Source organism: Schistocerca piceifrons, chromosome X (assembly GCF_021461385.2).
Source record: "Schistocerca piceifrons isolate TAMUIC-IGC-003096 chromosome X, iqSchPice1.1, whole genome shotgun sequence".
NCBI classification, from domain to species: Eukaryota; Metazoa; Arthropoda; class Insecta; order Orthoptera; family Acrididae; genus Schistocerca; species Schistocerca piceifrons.
In genome coordinates this window covers 225269790-225286806 of record NC_060149.1, presented here as the reverse complement: position 1 = coordinate 225286806, position 17017 = coordinate 225269790, and the positions used below count along the sequence as shown (strand labels likewise).

Here is a 17017-nt window from a genome sequence, read left to right as displayed (position 1 = left end):
ACAGTAAGACGCATCATTTGTAGTTTCTAACACACAATTCAAAAAAACCTGACGTTTTAATTTCACAGAATGGGCGTATGATTAATGAAACTGAACAGTTCAAATTTCTAGGTGTTCAGATAGATAGTAAACTGTCATGGAAAGCCCACATTCAGGATTTTGTCCAAAGACTTAATGATGCCATTTTTACTGTTCGAATGGTATCTGAAGTAAGTGATCGTTCAACATGAAAGTTAGTCTACTTTGCTTATTTTCATTCACTTATGACATAAGTCTTATGTCATATGGTATTATATTTTGGGGTAACTCTTATCATTCTCAAAAGATATCTGTGCTTCAGAAATGCACAGTGTGGGCAATAAGTTCGCAAACCTCTTGTTGACCCCTGTTCACTAGTCTGGGTATTGACATTGGCCACTCAGTATATTTATTTTTTACTGTCATTTCTTATTAACAATATCAGCTTATCCCCAAGAGTTAGCAGCTTTCACTCAGTTAATACTAGACAGAAGTCCAATCTGCATTTGGATTGCACTTCCTTAACCCTTGTGCAGAAAGGTGTGCAGTATACTGCTGCAACCATTTTCAATGAGCTACCACAGGAGTTCAAAAATCTTAGCAGTCATCTATGCACTTTGAAATTGAAACTGCAGAGAGTCCTCATGTGTTACTCCTTCTATTCTGTCGAGGAGTTCCTTGAAAAATTAAGCTCATTCCTATTTTATATTGTTGATTGTGCTTACTCAAACTTATGGCTTGTCTTTTTTTGAGTTCATATACATTTTATTTTATCTGTTATTGCTTGTATGTTGTAATTTCATGTTCTGACATGTTGCATGACCTTGGAGATTTGCTACTCAATTTTGTCCTACGGAACTTGATGTGTAAATAAAAAGAAAAAAAGAGCTGTGTATTTCATAGTCTTGTCATGCAAAGATAGTACATTGTGATTGTAAATTTTTGAAATGGATTCATTTGTGGGTTTGTAGCTATTTATTGTATTTACAGCATCTTTACTTCAAAGTCAGCCAATCAGGTGTATTTCTTTTCCTTTCTTATGTCTTCTCAGAAACTGGTACATAATTGTATATTTAGCATTATTTAATTCTGGTACATCCACCTTTGGCAAGTCCTTTTCTACCCATCTTTTTGTAATGTGTGTTGGCTTTTTCATGTTTGCCATGTGTATGAGAGAGACAAGCCTATTACAATTGTGGAACTTCCCTCTTCTGTTTAACTATAGCCTATGAAATGTAAATTCTTTTCATTAGTGCAGATGATAGAAATACACAAAGAATATAACAGAATCACTTGTCTGTCATACTGTCAGAAAATAATTTTTGGAGCAAACTTTGTTGCTTCAGTTAGTTATCAATAAGCTACTAATTTAATTGTCTGTTTGGCTACATAGGAACCTTACATGTTGTATGTTCTGAATTTCCAGCACATTTATCTCATTTCAATGACTTACAGTGTCATTCACTATTATAAAATAGTATTAACAAATTTGACATTTTTGTGGCTTGTGTTGTGTAGTAGTAATACTTGATCTGTACAGGTATTTTATTGGCAACCATTGCTGCCTGATTATTTACCATCATTGGAAAGCCATTAATGAAAAATCAAGATAAGAATAGGTTGAGGGTAAAACACTGAAAGAGTCTATACTATCTGATTTCCCATGCTGTATTAATTTTGTAAGTCTAACCTGGAAGAGGTCTAAAAATTCAAAAAGATTCTCAGAGGATACTGTTAACAAAGTATTTTATTCCTGTAAATGATTATAGCATCCTCTGTGAAGTATCTTATATGGAAACCAAATTGGGAAGGAGTCAGAAAGGAATTGCAACATGTCAATAAATCTGATCATAAATAGTCTTCCAAAATATTTTGAAAAGTAAGTGGTAGGAGATAGGCAGGTTTAAACTTGAAAGATACAAACTTATGTCTGCTTTTACAGGCTGATATCAAAACAGCATAATTTCATCTGTAGGAAATAAAACTAATTATTTTCTATAATTGTATTGCCAGTTAAAGATTTACAATATGTATGACCATTTCTACTAATTTTAAGAAAATAAAATTAGTTTGAGACCCTACTCTTTCATCTAAAGTGAGAAAATTTGTACAATTATGTTGCTACTCTTTTTCAAATTATCTTCTTCTTCCCCATTATGAGGCAAATCATCCTGCAGCTGAGCACCGATTTCATGAAGTACTGTAAGCAAATTGTTGACACAATCACTTTGGATGTTCTAAGTTCAATCATGGAATAATCTAGATTCTCATCTCCAGATATGTACATAATTCCCAAATCAACAATCAGATTGTCGCATAGATTAAAGTTGTATCCATTACACTCATGTCTGATGGCTGATCCGATTTATTCTTCAATGCCTAGAAGAAAAAAGTAACTCTCATCCCTAGGTTCTCACTGACCTTAATACACATCTCCAGATATTTACATAATTTCCAAATCAACAATCAGATTGTCACGTAGGTTAAAGTTGTATTCATTACACTCATTTATGATGGCTGATCAATTTATTCTTCAAAGCCTAAAAGAAAAAAAAAAAAAAAAAAACCTCTCATCCCTACGATTTGTTATCTTGTAGATGAATCTTGGTAAACATGGCAAATCTATTCTTAGTTGAGGCACATTGGATTATATAGTCAATACTCATTTGGTTCATACAGTTTACACAATGTGGATATAATGAACTCGAAGAATACTGAGGAATTGATGCATACTGTAACAGGCAAAACTAAAAAAGGCCTGATGTTTGAAGTGAAGATGATAAAATTTTTCTGTGTGTTCTATTTATATTCAAAATAAACTCTTCCATATTTCACATTTTTATTGTAAGTGTTGGATCTGTTGTAACTTAAGGTTCTTTTTTGTGCCCTTTTTCCCCAGGGACCTTTTACCTGTCTTAGTAATGCTCGTTATGGTATTGGTTGGGGAGCCCTGGGTGCAGCAGAGTTTTGCTTAGCAGAAGCACGTCGATATACACTAGAGCGTCACCAGTTTGGACGGCCTTTAGCAGCCACCCAGCTCATTCAGAAGAAATTAGCAGATATGCTTACAGAAATATCAATAGGTCTTCAAGCATGTCTTCATGTGGGTCGCCTGAAGGATAGAATTTGTAAGTGTACTAATTTTTGAGGAATAAGAATTTGTAATATTGCTGATTTTAATCACAAAGAGAAAACAACATATTCAATCAAATCAAAACTTAATTTGAAATATGTTGAAAAAAACTTAGATAATCCAAACTTGTTCATTACTGAAAATAAATTTTTTAAATAAGGGTAAAATATAAGGTATATTAAAGATAAACAACATTTTTCATCCTAGAATTCTGTCCTGTGGTATTAACTGCCTCTATAAAGACACATTGACTTGTAACTACTTTTATGTCATAATTTTCAAAGTTACACAAGAAATGCTATGTAATTCATTTGGGAATGAAGATGTTCACTTTCAACTCAGAAATTCCTGGTAACAAAACTCACTCAGGCTTAGTGTGATGCAGAAAGCAGTGGGTTATGCAGTCCCAAAAATAATTCACCCCTTATCCAAGTATGTGAAAAATCTAATATACAATATAATTAACTTCAAACGCAAACTGAAATCATGTCTGCTTGACATCTCCATCTCCATAGGAAAAGGATGGAATATTAGAGCTTAACATTGTCAATGATGAGGTCATTAGAAATAGGTTGGAGAGGAAATCAGCTGTGCCCTTTTAAAAGTACCTTTCCAAGGTACTTTCCCAGCATTTGCCTTAAACTGTTTAAACAAATCAAGGAAAACCTAAATCAGGATGTCCAGGTGGGGATTTGAACCGAATGAGTTGAGTGTCTTACACTGTGCCATTTTGCTTGTATACAATTGAAAAATTTCTGAATGTACAAGACTGTAAAGTGTATGTGACATTGCACATATAGTTAAGTATAAATCAATGTATGTTGAAAAATGGAGATTAAAGATAGCTTAATATTAATTAAAGGACGATCATATAAATGGCTAGCATGTTACTATATTTTTCACTGAGTAAGTCCTTTGTAAACTAAATGACTCATTTGATTAGAGTACTGTGAAATCATGTACTTAGTTACAGTATATTCTGAGGTTCATTATTACATTGCAAAGTTCCCAAGGAAGAGTACTAATTACAGGAACTGGACACAAATTTGATGGAGGAGAGTTCAGATCCTCTCAAAGTTATTTATGTTTTCCTTTACTTCCATAAATTGATGTAGACATCTACATCTACATACATACTCCACAAGCCACTTTATGGTGCTTGGCAGAGGTTACCTTGCACAGCAGTGAGTCATTCTCTTCCTTGTTCCACTCGCAAATGGAGTGAGGGGGAAAAGACTGTCTAATTGCTTGTGTATGAACCCAAATTTACCTTATGTTTACTTCATATTCCTTACACAAGATGTACATTGGGTGCCGTAAAATTCTTCAGCAGACAATTGCAAATGCTGGTTTTCTAAACTTTCTCAATAGTGTTTCACTAAAAATATGTCATCTTTCTTCCAGGGACTCCTATTCAAGTTCTCAGAGGATTTCCATAATACTCATATAATGATTGAACCTATCAATACCAAATCTAACAACGTGCCTCTGAATTGCTTCGATGTACTCTAATCCTACCTGGTAGAGTCTCAAAGACTCTAGTGGTATTCAAGAAGTATTCTGTATGTGGCCTCCTTTAGAGATGAGCCATACTAAAAAGACTTCTTGCAATAAAACAAATTTGACCACTTGCCTTCCCTGCAACTGATGTCATGTGATTGTTACATTTGATATTGCTTTGCAACTTTACACCTAGATATTTAATTGATGTAACTGTGTATTTGGTTCACATGGGGTACCACAGCCATACTTGCACGTCATGTGCTGGCTTTCAGATCGGCTGTATGCACTGTTTAATAACAGGGTAACTGCACAACACATCAACACCTACAATGCTTGAAAATGGCCTGCAAGGCCAAAATTGGGCAATAATGCAAGATATAATATAGGATGATTATAATTAAAATTAAACTTTCAAACCACTGTAGAAGTAACACCACTAGTCAGAATGACGTCAAATTGTAACGGAATGTTATTGGACAAGGGGGAAAACATATGGCAGACGGAAAATAAATAGTTACAAAATGTAGCAATAGATGGCACTGTAAGCATTATAATTTAATAGTGGTCGACTACAAATGACAAATGAATCGTACAACAATGCCTAAGGTGTACGTTTGACGTTAGACAAACTTAACTACTCAGTTTGCATGCGTGAACAGGTGTGATACTGTTAGTTACGTAAGCCCATCCACCACGGCAAGTTCATATCACATTGGATGGGAAAAATTGGTTTTTAATTGTCTTGAGGCCAAAAATCACATAAAAAGCATCACTTACATCAGTTTTTAATTGTCCTGAGACCAAAAACCGTACAAAAAGTATCAATCAAAATCAGATCACATTATTAATTTCTGTGTGACTGGTCCAAAAAATGTTCAGTATGTTGTCCACCATTTTCTGCAACAAGTTGAAATTGAGGAACAGAATGTTAAACAACTGATGGAAGTGTTTCCGGAGTCACGTTCAGAATGTGTTGCACAGTGCGTGCCTTCAATGCAGCGAAGTTTGCAGTCGGAACACTGAACACATCATCTTTCAGGCTGCCGGACAGCCAGAAGTCATACGGTTATGATCAGGTGATCAGGATGGCCAGGCTGTAAGAAAATGGCGGCTGATAATTCTAGCAATTCTGAAATGGCATTTCAGCAGCTGCTTAACTGGATTTGCAATGTTCAGAGGTGTGCCATCTTGCATAAAAATGATCCCATCCACACATCCAGGCTTTTGGAGAGCTAGAATAACTAGATTGCGCAAGAGACACTCATAGCACTTACCAGAAGCACCTGTCTCTTCGAAAAAATATGGCCCTATGATAAATGATGCCGTAAACCCACACCACTCAGTGACCTTTTCAGGATGAAGTGGAACCGGTTGATTTGCGTGTGGATTTTCTCTTGCCCACATTAGAAAACTCTGTGTATTGACATACCCTGTCAGATGGAAGTGGGCTTCATCTTTCCACAAAATCTTCCCTGGCCAATCATTGTCCACTTCCATGCAAGCAAAGGTCTCTCTTGCTGGCAGGTCAACAGGAAGCAACTCGTGCACATGGGTAATTTTGAATGTGTATCAAAGAAGAGTGTTTTGTAGGATTTTACGCACAATGCTCATGGGTGTGTCCAATGTTCAGGCAATTCTCCATGCACTACACGTTTGCACACCACCACTTGTCTCCTCCTGCACTGCTGTGGCCACTGCTTCCACTGACGTCAAATCAATTTGTTTCCTCTGTCTATCAGGTTGCTCACCAAAAGAACACGTCTTTTCGAATTTATGAATAATTTTCTCCAGACCCACGGCAGTCATTGGACCAACACCTTTTTTAAAACCCTACAGTGTCCAGTACTTCCACAGAATGATGTGTGCACAGTCATCGTTCTTGTAATACAGCTTTACAAGCAGAGCGTGATTCTGCATTGAGACAGTCATTTGCGAACATCGCAGATGCGAAAGGAGGAAAAGCCGTGTACCTGGAGCGTTTATACCAACTTCAATGTGTCGTGCTCATGACAGGTGTTTTCATTTACCTATTCTGTCACATGAAGCACCATCTGTTGATCAATTTTCATACTATATTTTTCATCTGCCATACGTTTTTCCCCTTCTCCAATAATTTTCAATTGCAATTTGACATCATTCTGACTAGTGGTGTTCTTTCTACAGTGTTTTGAAAGTTTAACTTTAATTATAATCACCCTGTAAAATGAATACTCGTGAAAATCATCTGAGGTTGAAAACTTCAAAATGTCCTTTAATGTGATTGCTGATAAAAAAAACATGACTTTCGTGTGTCATGTGACACATTTGCAGATGAATAACATGCCCAGAACTTCTAAAATGGATCCTAAAAGTGTGCTTGTCGTACTTACTGATAAGAGTAAGAATTTTCCAGTGTTGTATCATGAAACACTTAAAGTTTAATTATTTATCAACAAGAATAATGTGTGGTAGCTTACCCATGATCACCTCGTAGACATTTGTTTAAGGAGTTGGGCGTCCTCACTTCTGCTTCACAGTATATTTATTACCTCATGAAGTTTGTTGAAAATAATCCATTACAGTTCATTACAGTACATTATGATGTACATAATTACAATACCACAAAGAAAAATGACATCCATTACTCCCCATAAAGGTTGTCTTTAGCAAAAGAAAGGGTGGTGTAATGCTGCAACAAAAATTGTTGATCACTTAATGAGGCATATAAAATGTCTGGCAGCCAGCAAAGCAGAATTTGAGAACAAACTGAGAAAGTTTCTCCTTGACACCTCCTTCTGTTCTATAGAAGAATTTATGTAATTCTAATGTGTTAAAGGTGATGGGTAAGAATTACCAAATCAGATCCGCATATTTTAGAAAAAAAAAAAAAAAAAACCTTATAAATTTTGATGCCATAACAATATTCACAAAATAATTTGTGATGGAATGTAAAATGACTCATTCCTACAAGATATTGATTTATATACAACAAACTCAATTTAAATTGTGCAATTTTTACTATTAAAATAAAATTGTTTTAAACATGAGATAAGTTAGTACATTTCACACAGTGACTGTCTTGGAGTATTTCAACAAATTTAAACGGATGACGGGTGGGTATTGGGAAAAACTGAAGACCAAGCTTAAGAAATTTCCTCACACACCGATTGCCTATAATATTAATATTATGAACATCCTTCTGTCAAGATTGAGCTCACCTAGTAACCCAGGGGGGATGTCATAATACAAGAGGTATTATGGAGTAATGAGGAATATAACCTAATAGCATCTAGCAAAACGTTTTGGCCTTATGACAGCAGTGACATGTCATTGCTCGGGCTGTGTGAAACAGTGTGTGTAGATAGCCACCCTGATCCGTAACTACTCAACTGTTGACCACAACACACAGAAATTGGCCAGAAATGGATCCAAGAAACATACATATGGTGTACTGTATGTGCTCAATATGATTAAGGTCAGGTGACCTGGAGGACCAGAAAACTTTCTCATTTCATGCAGTGTTCCAATTTGGGAGCAACTAGATAAGGGAATGCCTTTCTAAAGGCACAAGTCACCTGGAGAGGGAGGTGAGAGATTTAGTGTGCACCTGATTGGGCTGACGGTGGTTGTATCATTCACCAGTGAGGAACAATGTTAGTCATACCAGGAACCACATTTCATTCCACGTACATGTCCACCATATGGTTATACCACTGCTACTGGCCTGAATGGTGTTCTTTTGGAAAAACAGCTCACCTGGTTTTTGGTGTAATTGTACCCCGCCATAAGAGTGTACCAGTGTGTTCTGCAGCTCGTCAGTTCAGGTAACTTTCTTTACTGTCAGTGTCCAGTGATGATATGAATATCCACGCTCTTTGATGTTCAATAAGCATGTGAGAGTGGTGACTTCTACACATTATAGTGAGAGGATGATTGTGGGTGCTGACCAATCATCATTGTTGTTCATGGAGATATGTTCCATCTATGCAACTAAATGAAAGGCAGTGTGTTTATCTCCATATGCCTTTTGCTTCTTTTGTCTGTGAAGCATCTTCAGTGGCATGTTATACATATAATAAATGTGTGTTCGCCCTGATGGCTGAGAAGTCGGCGTGGCAGTCTGTCATGTCATGGGCTCGGTTTCAATTCCTGGCTGGGTTGGAGATTTTCTCCGCCCAGGGACTGGGTGTTTTGTTGTCCTCATTATCATTTCATCATCATCTGTGGAAGGCAAAAGGAAACCACCAGTGGAATCACTTCCCTAGACGCTCATGGGGTGGACCTCTCTGATGAGGCTTCCTCCATGACAAGACCTGCCATAAGGCAGAACACAAAGTTTTAGTTTTTATAAATGTGTTATGTAGTAGTTGCAGAATGTTAGTATGTTACATTTTGTCATGTTTTTCTCTTGTTTTATAGATTAGAAGCAACGTTTGTATCACAAATTTTGTGATGTTAAATCATCATTTGGTGTTATGATTTCCAGTGTTGTTATTCCATATGTGGTTCTGGAGATGTATTCATTCAGTCCCCATACTCCAGCTGGCCGATTTCTGGTGTTTGTTCACCCACATTAATCATTTTTCATTTATTGTGTGTGTGTATGTATGTGTGTGTGTGTGTGTGTGTGTGTGTGTGTGTGTGTGTGTGTGTGTGTGTGTTGTGTTATATGTAAATTTGTTGTTCATTGTAAGAGTGTGTGTTTTGTGAATATTGTGTGTGTGTGTGTGTGTGTGTGTGTGTGTGTGTGTGTTTGTGTGTGTGTGTGTGTAGAGAAAGAGAGAGAGAGAGAGAGAGAGAAAGAGAGAGAGAGAGATCCATCAATTATTTACTCTTGTCATGTTTCAGATTTCTGTTTGTTATTGTTTTAGTGGCTAACATGATCAGAGAGTTATTGCTTGTGTTGATTTGGTCATTAATTACTTTCCTTTTCATTGCAAGGGCTCTTTGCATGTGGAAGTTTTCTTCTAATATGAGGAGTTTTGTTGTGATCGTTCACTCTAATAATTTTATGTGAGAAGAGTGAACAGTCACAACAAAAAACTCCTGACATTACGAGAAAACTTTCACATACAAAGAGCCCATGCAATGAAAAAGAAAGTAATTAATGACCTAATTAATGTAATCAATAACTCTCTGATCATGTTAGCCACTAAAACAATAATAAACAGAAATCGGAAACATTAACCAGAGTAAATAATTGATGACTCTTTCTCCCCCCCACCTCCCCATCTCTCTCTCTCTCTCTCTCTCTCTCTCTCTCTCTCTCTGTCTCTCTCACACACACACACACACACACACACACACACACACACACACACACACTTATTCACTTAAGGAAAAAAAAGACTGCTCTCACAAATATTGTAACATTTACACATAACAAAATACACACACACAAAACAGATGAAAAATATGAAACCACACATAAAAGACAAAAGATAAACCACATGGTGATAGTTGGCAATACCACATACTGTAAACAAGCACATATTGATCACAAAATGAAAAGTGCAAGTAACGTGTTGTAATAAATGTGGGTGAAAAAACTGCCAGAAATCGGCCAGCTGGAGCACGGGGACCGAACGAACACAGCTACAGGACCACACATATGGACTAGCAATACTGAAAATCGGAAGTAACATCAAATGATAATTGAACCTCACAAGATCTGTGTAATAAAAGTTGTTTGTAATCTAAAAAACAAGAGAAAAACATGACGAAATGTAACATAGTAACATATTGTAACTATTACATAATACATTTATTTTATGTATAAAAAGAAAAATGTATTACAGGCCACTGAAGATGCTTCATGAATAAAAGAAGTGAAACGTATATGGCATAAACAATCTAACTTTCATTGACTTACATTTTTGAAACGTACCTCCATGAAATTTGAAGCAACTAAGGAATGACAGAGAAAAAAATGACATTGTTGTTGTTCTACATTGAACTGGCGGTGGCCCACCACTTAAATCTTACAACCTGCACTAACTAATGGAGCTAGTGGCAATCTCTTTCAGCACTGTGTTATTTCTCATGACTTATGACATTGGTGGTAGTTATTTTCCCTGTAAGCAAGTCCTCAGGAACACCCTTGAAAGAGTGGCATATGAAAAGCCCATCAATTGCATAGCCTCAAATGGAGTGTCTCACATGGCATATACACATGATCTGATCTTGATGAAATATGCTAATATTGCATATCTTTAACATCCTGCTCTCAACTGTTATGCCAATGACCAGTACAAAATTTGATGACTGCCAGTCATGTGGCATGCCGAAGTGTTCACTTTGAAAACAGGACCACTCTCTTTCCTACACAGCAACTATCTCAAATTAATGTACTCATGGCATGACAGGTGCCAAGAGTGCAATTAAGTCATTCAGTGTACTCCGTATTCTGAGATTACAGAAAACTGCTGATTAACTTCAACAGAGGTCACATTTTGATAATTTAGAAGCTAGAAATGATTACTGCAAAAGCAGCATAGGTTATTGGATGTTCATATTCTGATATCACTAATATTTATCAAAAGCAAACTAATTATATTGTAACCTATTAGATATTAGAGTTTGAAATATGAATTTCCTAGTAGCAGAGTGGCAACTCAGATGAAGGTTCGGAAAAGGTGACATGGACCTTGTTGGGACCTGCGGTTGTTATAGAAGGCGTTATGAAAGCTGTGGAATATGCCAGTATTTTTATTAGTCACATATGCTCCTTCATAGTTTATGGTCTCCCTACCAGATGTGGCGTTCCCAGGAAAACAGAATCCACACCAACAGGTCAAAATCACGCTACAGTGGTTTGAGGGATATTTGATGTCCTGATTGCACATAATCCCAGTTGAATTGGTCTGGGGTCTCATTAACCATGCATTGGGGACATGGAGGCTCCATGTTCTGATAATGTGCAGCTGTCTTGTATGTCAAGATGAGGCAGCTATCTATTAGGTGACTAGGTGTAGTATGAAACTGGATGTTGTGATGCAAGAGTGGTCTCCTAATTATATGCTTCAGTTTCACCAACAAAAGTTGTCTTACATGAAAAGCCATTTGTTATTGTGTGTTTCATAATAATATAATAAAAATAGCTGTTCTCAAGATTTTACACAAATTCCTCACTTTCTCACTTACATATTAAACCATCTTCATTTTCTCCATATAAGTAAAGTTTCATTTTGTACATATTCTTTTAAGGTGTACTCCAGAAATGATATCAATACTGAAACGTAATTCCTGTGGAAAAGCTTTGGACATTGCACACACTGCCCGTGACATGTTGGGTGGGAATGGCATTTCTGATGAATATCATATTATTAGACATGTTCTGAATCTGGAATCAGTCAATACATATGAAGGTAAGGTCATATACTTTTTCTGTCTTTTTCCTCTTTGTTTCCTGAATGCAAATAATGGACAACTGCACTTGATCAATCTGTTATAGGTACTCACGATATCCATGCTCTCATTCTTGGGAGAGCTATAACTGGAATACAAGCATTTAGCTAAAAACTGGACTAAATATTGTGTTGCTACTGAATATTTATGCATTGCTGTATTTTCTGAGGTACGTGTGACAATACTTATTCACTGTGATTCTAAAATATGTAAATAATACTGTACATATTTATTTATTGCTGTATTCTGAATGAGAATATCCAGTGTGTTTTACTCAAAGTTTATCTGGAATAGAAAAAGTAAATCAGTCACCAATCCAAAGATTGCACTTTACCACCAAGCCACACTTACCTGCAATATGAAGTGTAAATTTTATGTCAACACTGTAAGTTCTAGTTTTCTGTCCATAAAATTTATTAATAATAACTGACACTGAACTGATGTTTGACTGTGTGTGGAAAATATAATGAGGAAAACAGGACATACAATTTACTAACTCTGGCTATGATTCCTATACAGTGAATAATGTTTGTAGAAGTATGAAGCCACAATTGTTTAGTTTATTGTTTATCCATAGATAAATCATATGTCTAACATCAGTTTGATACAAAGAGAAAACACAAGTAAAAGTTTACTGACAAGAATTAGGAAATAGATCTGCTGTTCACTTGCCCCATGGGTGATGCATCTGTTCATTTAAAAGATTATAAGATCACACTAACTTTTATTACTGACTTTCAAGTACTATGTAAGAACATGTTATTTCTCATAAATACTGAACATTTACTGGAAACACTGACTTCTGTTTCTGAAATGTTCAATATACTGTCTTCTTTCATAAACAGCACTGCACCCTGCTGCTGATTTTTATAGACTTACTAGCTGACAAACCCAGCATTGCGTGGATATTAATTTTGCCAATTTTCTATTAGAAATGAAACCTTGTATGTATTTGAGCAGTATACTTGGTGTGAGATGTGCAGTTTTGTGAACATCACTATGGCAATGCCTCTCCATATCTCTGTAGGCAGCTATAGTTTTCATCTAATGCCGTTTGTGCTTCACAGTTCAAACATGCTAAAAGCACAAGCAGGTGTAAGGGATTACCTTAAGTTGACTTGACTAGGAGTGTTTTAGTACTTAAGAATAAGTTTATTTAAATGTCATGCATGATGCAAAAGTTTCTCCTGATCTGTATATCATACAATGATATAATTTTATAGTTACATTCAGCAGCTTTTGTGGATAGTGTCTGCAAAATGTGTTGCGAATAGAGTTAGTAGCAAAGGAGTAAAAAATGTAAATGTCATGCACAATGTAGCAGTTTTTCATGCATCTCAGTGTTAATGAAGTCATATGTCCTGAACTGTGGTGGGTAGGTGGTTCTTACCCCTCAGCAATTGTTGCTTGACAGTAATGGATATGTATATCATGTTTGGTTGAAATTGGTCCACTGGTTTAGGAGAAGATGTGGAACATACAAAACACACACACACACACACACATACACACACACACACACACACACACACAAACACACACACACAAACACCAGCAGCAGTAGCAGCAGATAGTTTTGAAAGCTAGGGTATTTTTGTATAATTTTGTATGTTATGGCCGTACTAACAGTTTTGCCCCCAGAAAATAGGCACTGGGAAGAAATTCTGTCTCATAATTTATTGTCTTATCAGGTGAAGTTTTCTTTTGACGCAACAACAACTTTCTCTGACAAAACTACTGCTAGATGCATGTAAACTAACCTGCTTGTAATGGTGTGTTTACATCTGTGTAACTTTATGTGTGCACTATAGTTCAATTCTTTTATCTTGGCGGCTCGCGCATGCCTGCCCAGATGCGGGAGATTGCTGCGTTGCCAGTTGCACACGACGCACGCACCAAGAGAAGCAGTGCCATAGTATAGAATAGTTCGCAAGCTTACATTTAGGGGGGAGCGCGCAGTTCATGAAGTAAATCTACCACGGCCGCATTAACCCTTTCGCTGATACAAAGACGTGCTCCCTGCATTCTGCGCTGTGCGCGTTTGTCACTGCACTGCTCGCCTGTGCAGACACATGGTGTTCTGACTGCTTTGACACACTTATCATTCAATTTCACAAAAACTATTTGGCCCAAAAATTAGATTTTTACACATCTTCTTGACTGATACCTTCCCCCCATAAATGAATTAATTTTGTTTTGATGTTCAACGCAGTTATTATGCAGCATTAAATATAGTAAACCATTGCACAAAATTTTTGAAGAGTTTGCAGAGGTAAAAGTCCATAGAGTATACTTTCCGTATGGTCGATTTTAGTTGCCACAACGTTGAGAATGAAATGTGGACAAGATACCTAAATTTCATGTAAAATTTACTGTATAACAATATATCATTTAATTTAAGTACCACATAGGTGTCGTATGTAATATTGAGAAATATTCCATCTTTCGCGACTGTAACAAAAGTTTTATTTACACTGGGCACATTTGGCTTTATTTAAAAGCACTTCAAGCGATCAAAAGGAAGTAGACAAAATACATTAAACAAAACTGTGGACTTACAAAAACATTAGGACTCCATCTATCAGTGAAGTGTTCTGAGCTATGTCAAATATAATTTTTGTGTGTGGCACACACAAACAGCATTTATTTGCTAAAACACTGATCAGCCGACACAAACGTTGAATATTGTGTTACCGCAGCACAAAACTATGAAAGGTGACTTGGCAATGGAGGAGACAAAATACTGTCCTCTGAAGATGCTTCAAAAGAGAGAAATGCGTCTGGTCTAAATAAGTCGCTTATTACAGTTGCGGAAGAGGAATATATTTCAATACAATTGGTAAAACTGCAACTGTGGAACAAAAACAAGAAAGAGAACATGAGTACCATTGTGTATGTGCCATACCTTTCGTTGATTGAAGTGCTTTAAAATAAAGCCAAACTTGCCCAGTGTAAATAAAACTTTTGTTACAGTCGCGAAAGATGGAATATTTCTCAATATTACATATGACACCTATGTGGTACTTAAATTAAATGAGATATTGTTATACAGTAAATTTTATATGAAATTTAGGTATCTTGTCCACATTTCAATCTCAACATTGTGGCAACTAAAATCGACCATACGGAAAGTATACTCTATGGACTTTTACCTCTGCAAACTCTTCAAAATTTCGTGCAATGGTTTACTACATTTAATGCTGCACAATAACTGTGTTGAACATCGAAACAAAATTAAGTCATTTATGGGGGGAAGATATCAGTCAAGAAGATGTGTAAAAATCTAATTTTTGGGCCAAATGGTTTTTGTGAAATCGAATGATAAGTGTGTCAAAGCAGTGGGAACACCATGTGTCTGCACAGACTAGCAGTCCAGTGATGACAAAATCACGCACAGCGTGGAATGCGGGGAGCACGTGTCTGCAGCAGCGAAAGGGTTAATGAAGAGACAAAGCACTAGAAATTTCAAAAAATTGCATTCAAACGAATAAAATTCGTGAAGTAAGACACTGCGATATTGTTTTTAAATAAAGAAAATATTAAGCACTGCACAAGGTTTGAACTCATAACCTTTTGCTTAGTAGCCCAACACCTTAACCGTTATAACCTTCTGCTTAGTAGCCCAACACCTTAACCATTACGCTAACGCAGCTCATCTTACAATGTAACTACATGAGGAGTCTAACACGTCATGCAAAATACTGACAAACACTGTTGGTATGACTATGAATTACTGACGCTTCGTCGAAGTAAAATAGGAAATAAACACTTACCGCTGTTCCTTATTGCGAAAAAGCGGTTAGTGAGATTGATACAAACACTTTTCCTTGCTATCGCCTGAATTAGGAGTCTTATTACTTGTTAGGTTTAATTAATTAATAGAATATGAAGCAATTGGTATAAAGAATGCTTTTTGCAAACTTTCTATAAAAGAAAGTCTGCTATCAAGACATTGATTTTGTTCTTTTACTTTATTTATGACTGAACGTTTCTAAAACTGAAAACACTCATCCGAGCTCTGCACTGCAGTCGAGATCTGGCAACGTTGTTCTCTGTTCATTGGCTGACTGTGTTTTGTGACGTCAGATGCGCAGAACGAACCTAAACACGGCCGCCAACATAAATGACGCGCACTATAGGTGCATGTAGCCATTGAACGGAGAAGTGAGGGGGTGAATGCAACTTCGCAGAGTCACACGGGCTTCTGATTTGTGCACACAGGCTGCCCCATGTAGGCACAGGAATCTCCGCACTCCAGACAGGGAGACAAATGCAGCAGTCATGTACGTCTATGTAATTTGAAGAATATTATCATGCATTTCTTGTTTGTGGCTGGTATATTCTGCAGATTATAAAGTCAGTGTGAAATGAAATGATTGTCTACAGTTTTTCACAACAAAAACAATCTAGAAACAATAAAGACACACCTGAACGCAGTAAAGCCATTGTTTGTACTTCTGACAAATACGTATTGATGAGGCTGGCAGTGTCGCTGCAAGTCCTCAGTGGTGCATGAATAATTTAGTCTCAGATCCTGAAATTGTATTAGTTGGTGTTCTCACAGTTCAGGGACGGATGTAACACCATTGATTTAATTTTGATACTCTTCCTTATTTATTCAGATTAAGTTGCACGCAACTGATGACCAGTTCTCACACTTTTTCATAGTATCAGCAGTTTATAAAAATAATTTCATTAGTAATACTCATCTAATCAGTCCACTTTCTCTCCAGATAATAACACTAGTTGGCCAAGTTAGTTACCGAATATAATGGACTTTTGACAGTGGCAGGATAACTCATCGATAGCGCTCTAACAGGTTCAACAATCATGTCTCCCTTATCCATATTTACACCTATCACTGACTGACTACACAAGGAAGTTCATACACGTTTATTTTCACAGCTGAGCACAGATCTTTTCACTGATGTGTTGACAAAATAATTGCTGATTGTGGGACTGATAAAGGTACAGTGC

At 36.6% G+C, this 17017-nt stretch overlaps 1 protein-coding gene across 1 annotated transcript in view; it reads left to right on the top strand.

Annotated features, from left to right (window-relative positions):
- Positions 1 to 17017, top strand: part of LOC124722263 (glutaryl-CoA dehydrogenase, mitochondrial-like) — a 53763-nt gene that overhangs the window by 19583 nt on the left and 17163 nt on the right. The window contains exons 3-5 of the mRNA XM_047247451.1: positions 2918 to 3150; positions 11840 to 12000; positions 12087 to 12209. Coding sequence (XP_047103407.1) covers positions 2918 to 3150; positions 11840 to 12000; positions 12087 to 12151 — 459 coding nt within the window. The 3' untranslated portion in view covers positions 12152 to 12209. The remainder of the gene's footprint in view (positions 1 to 2917; positions 3151 to 11839; positions 12001 to 12086; positions 12210 to 17017) is intronic.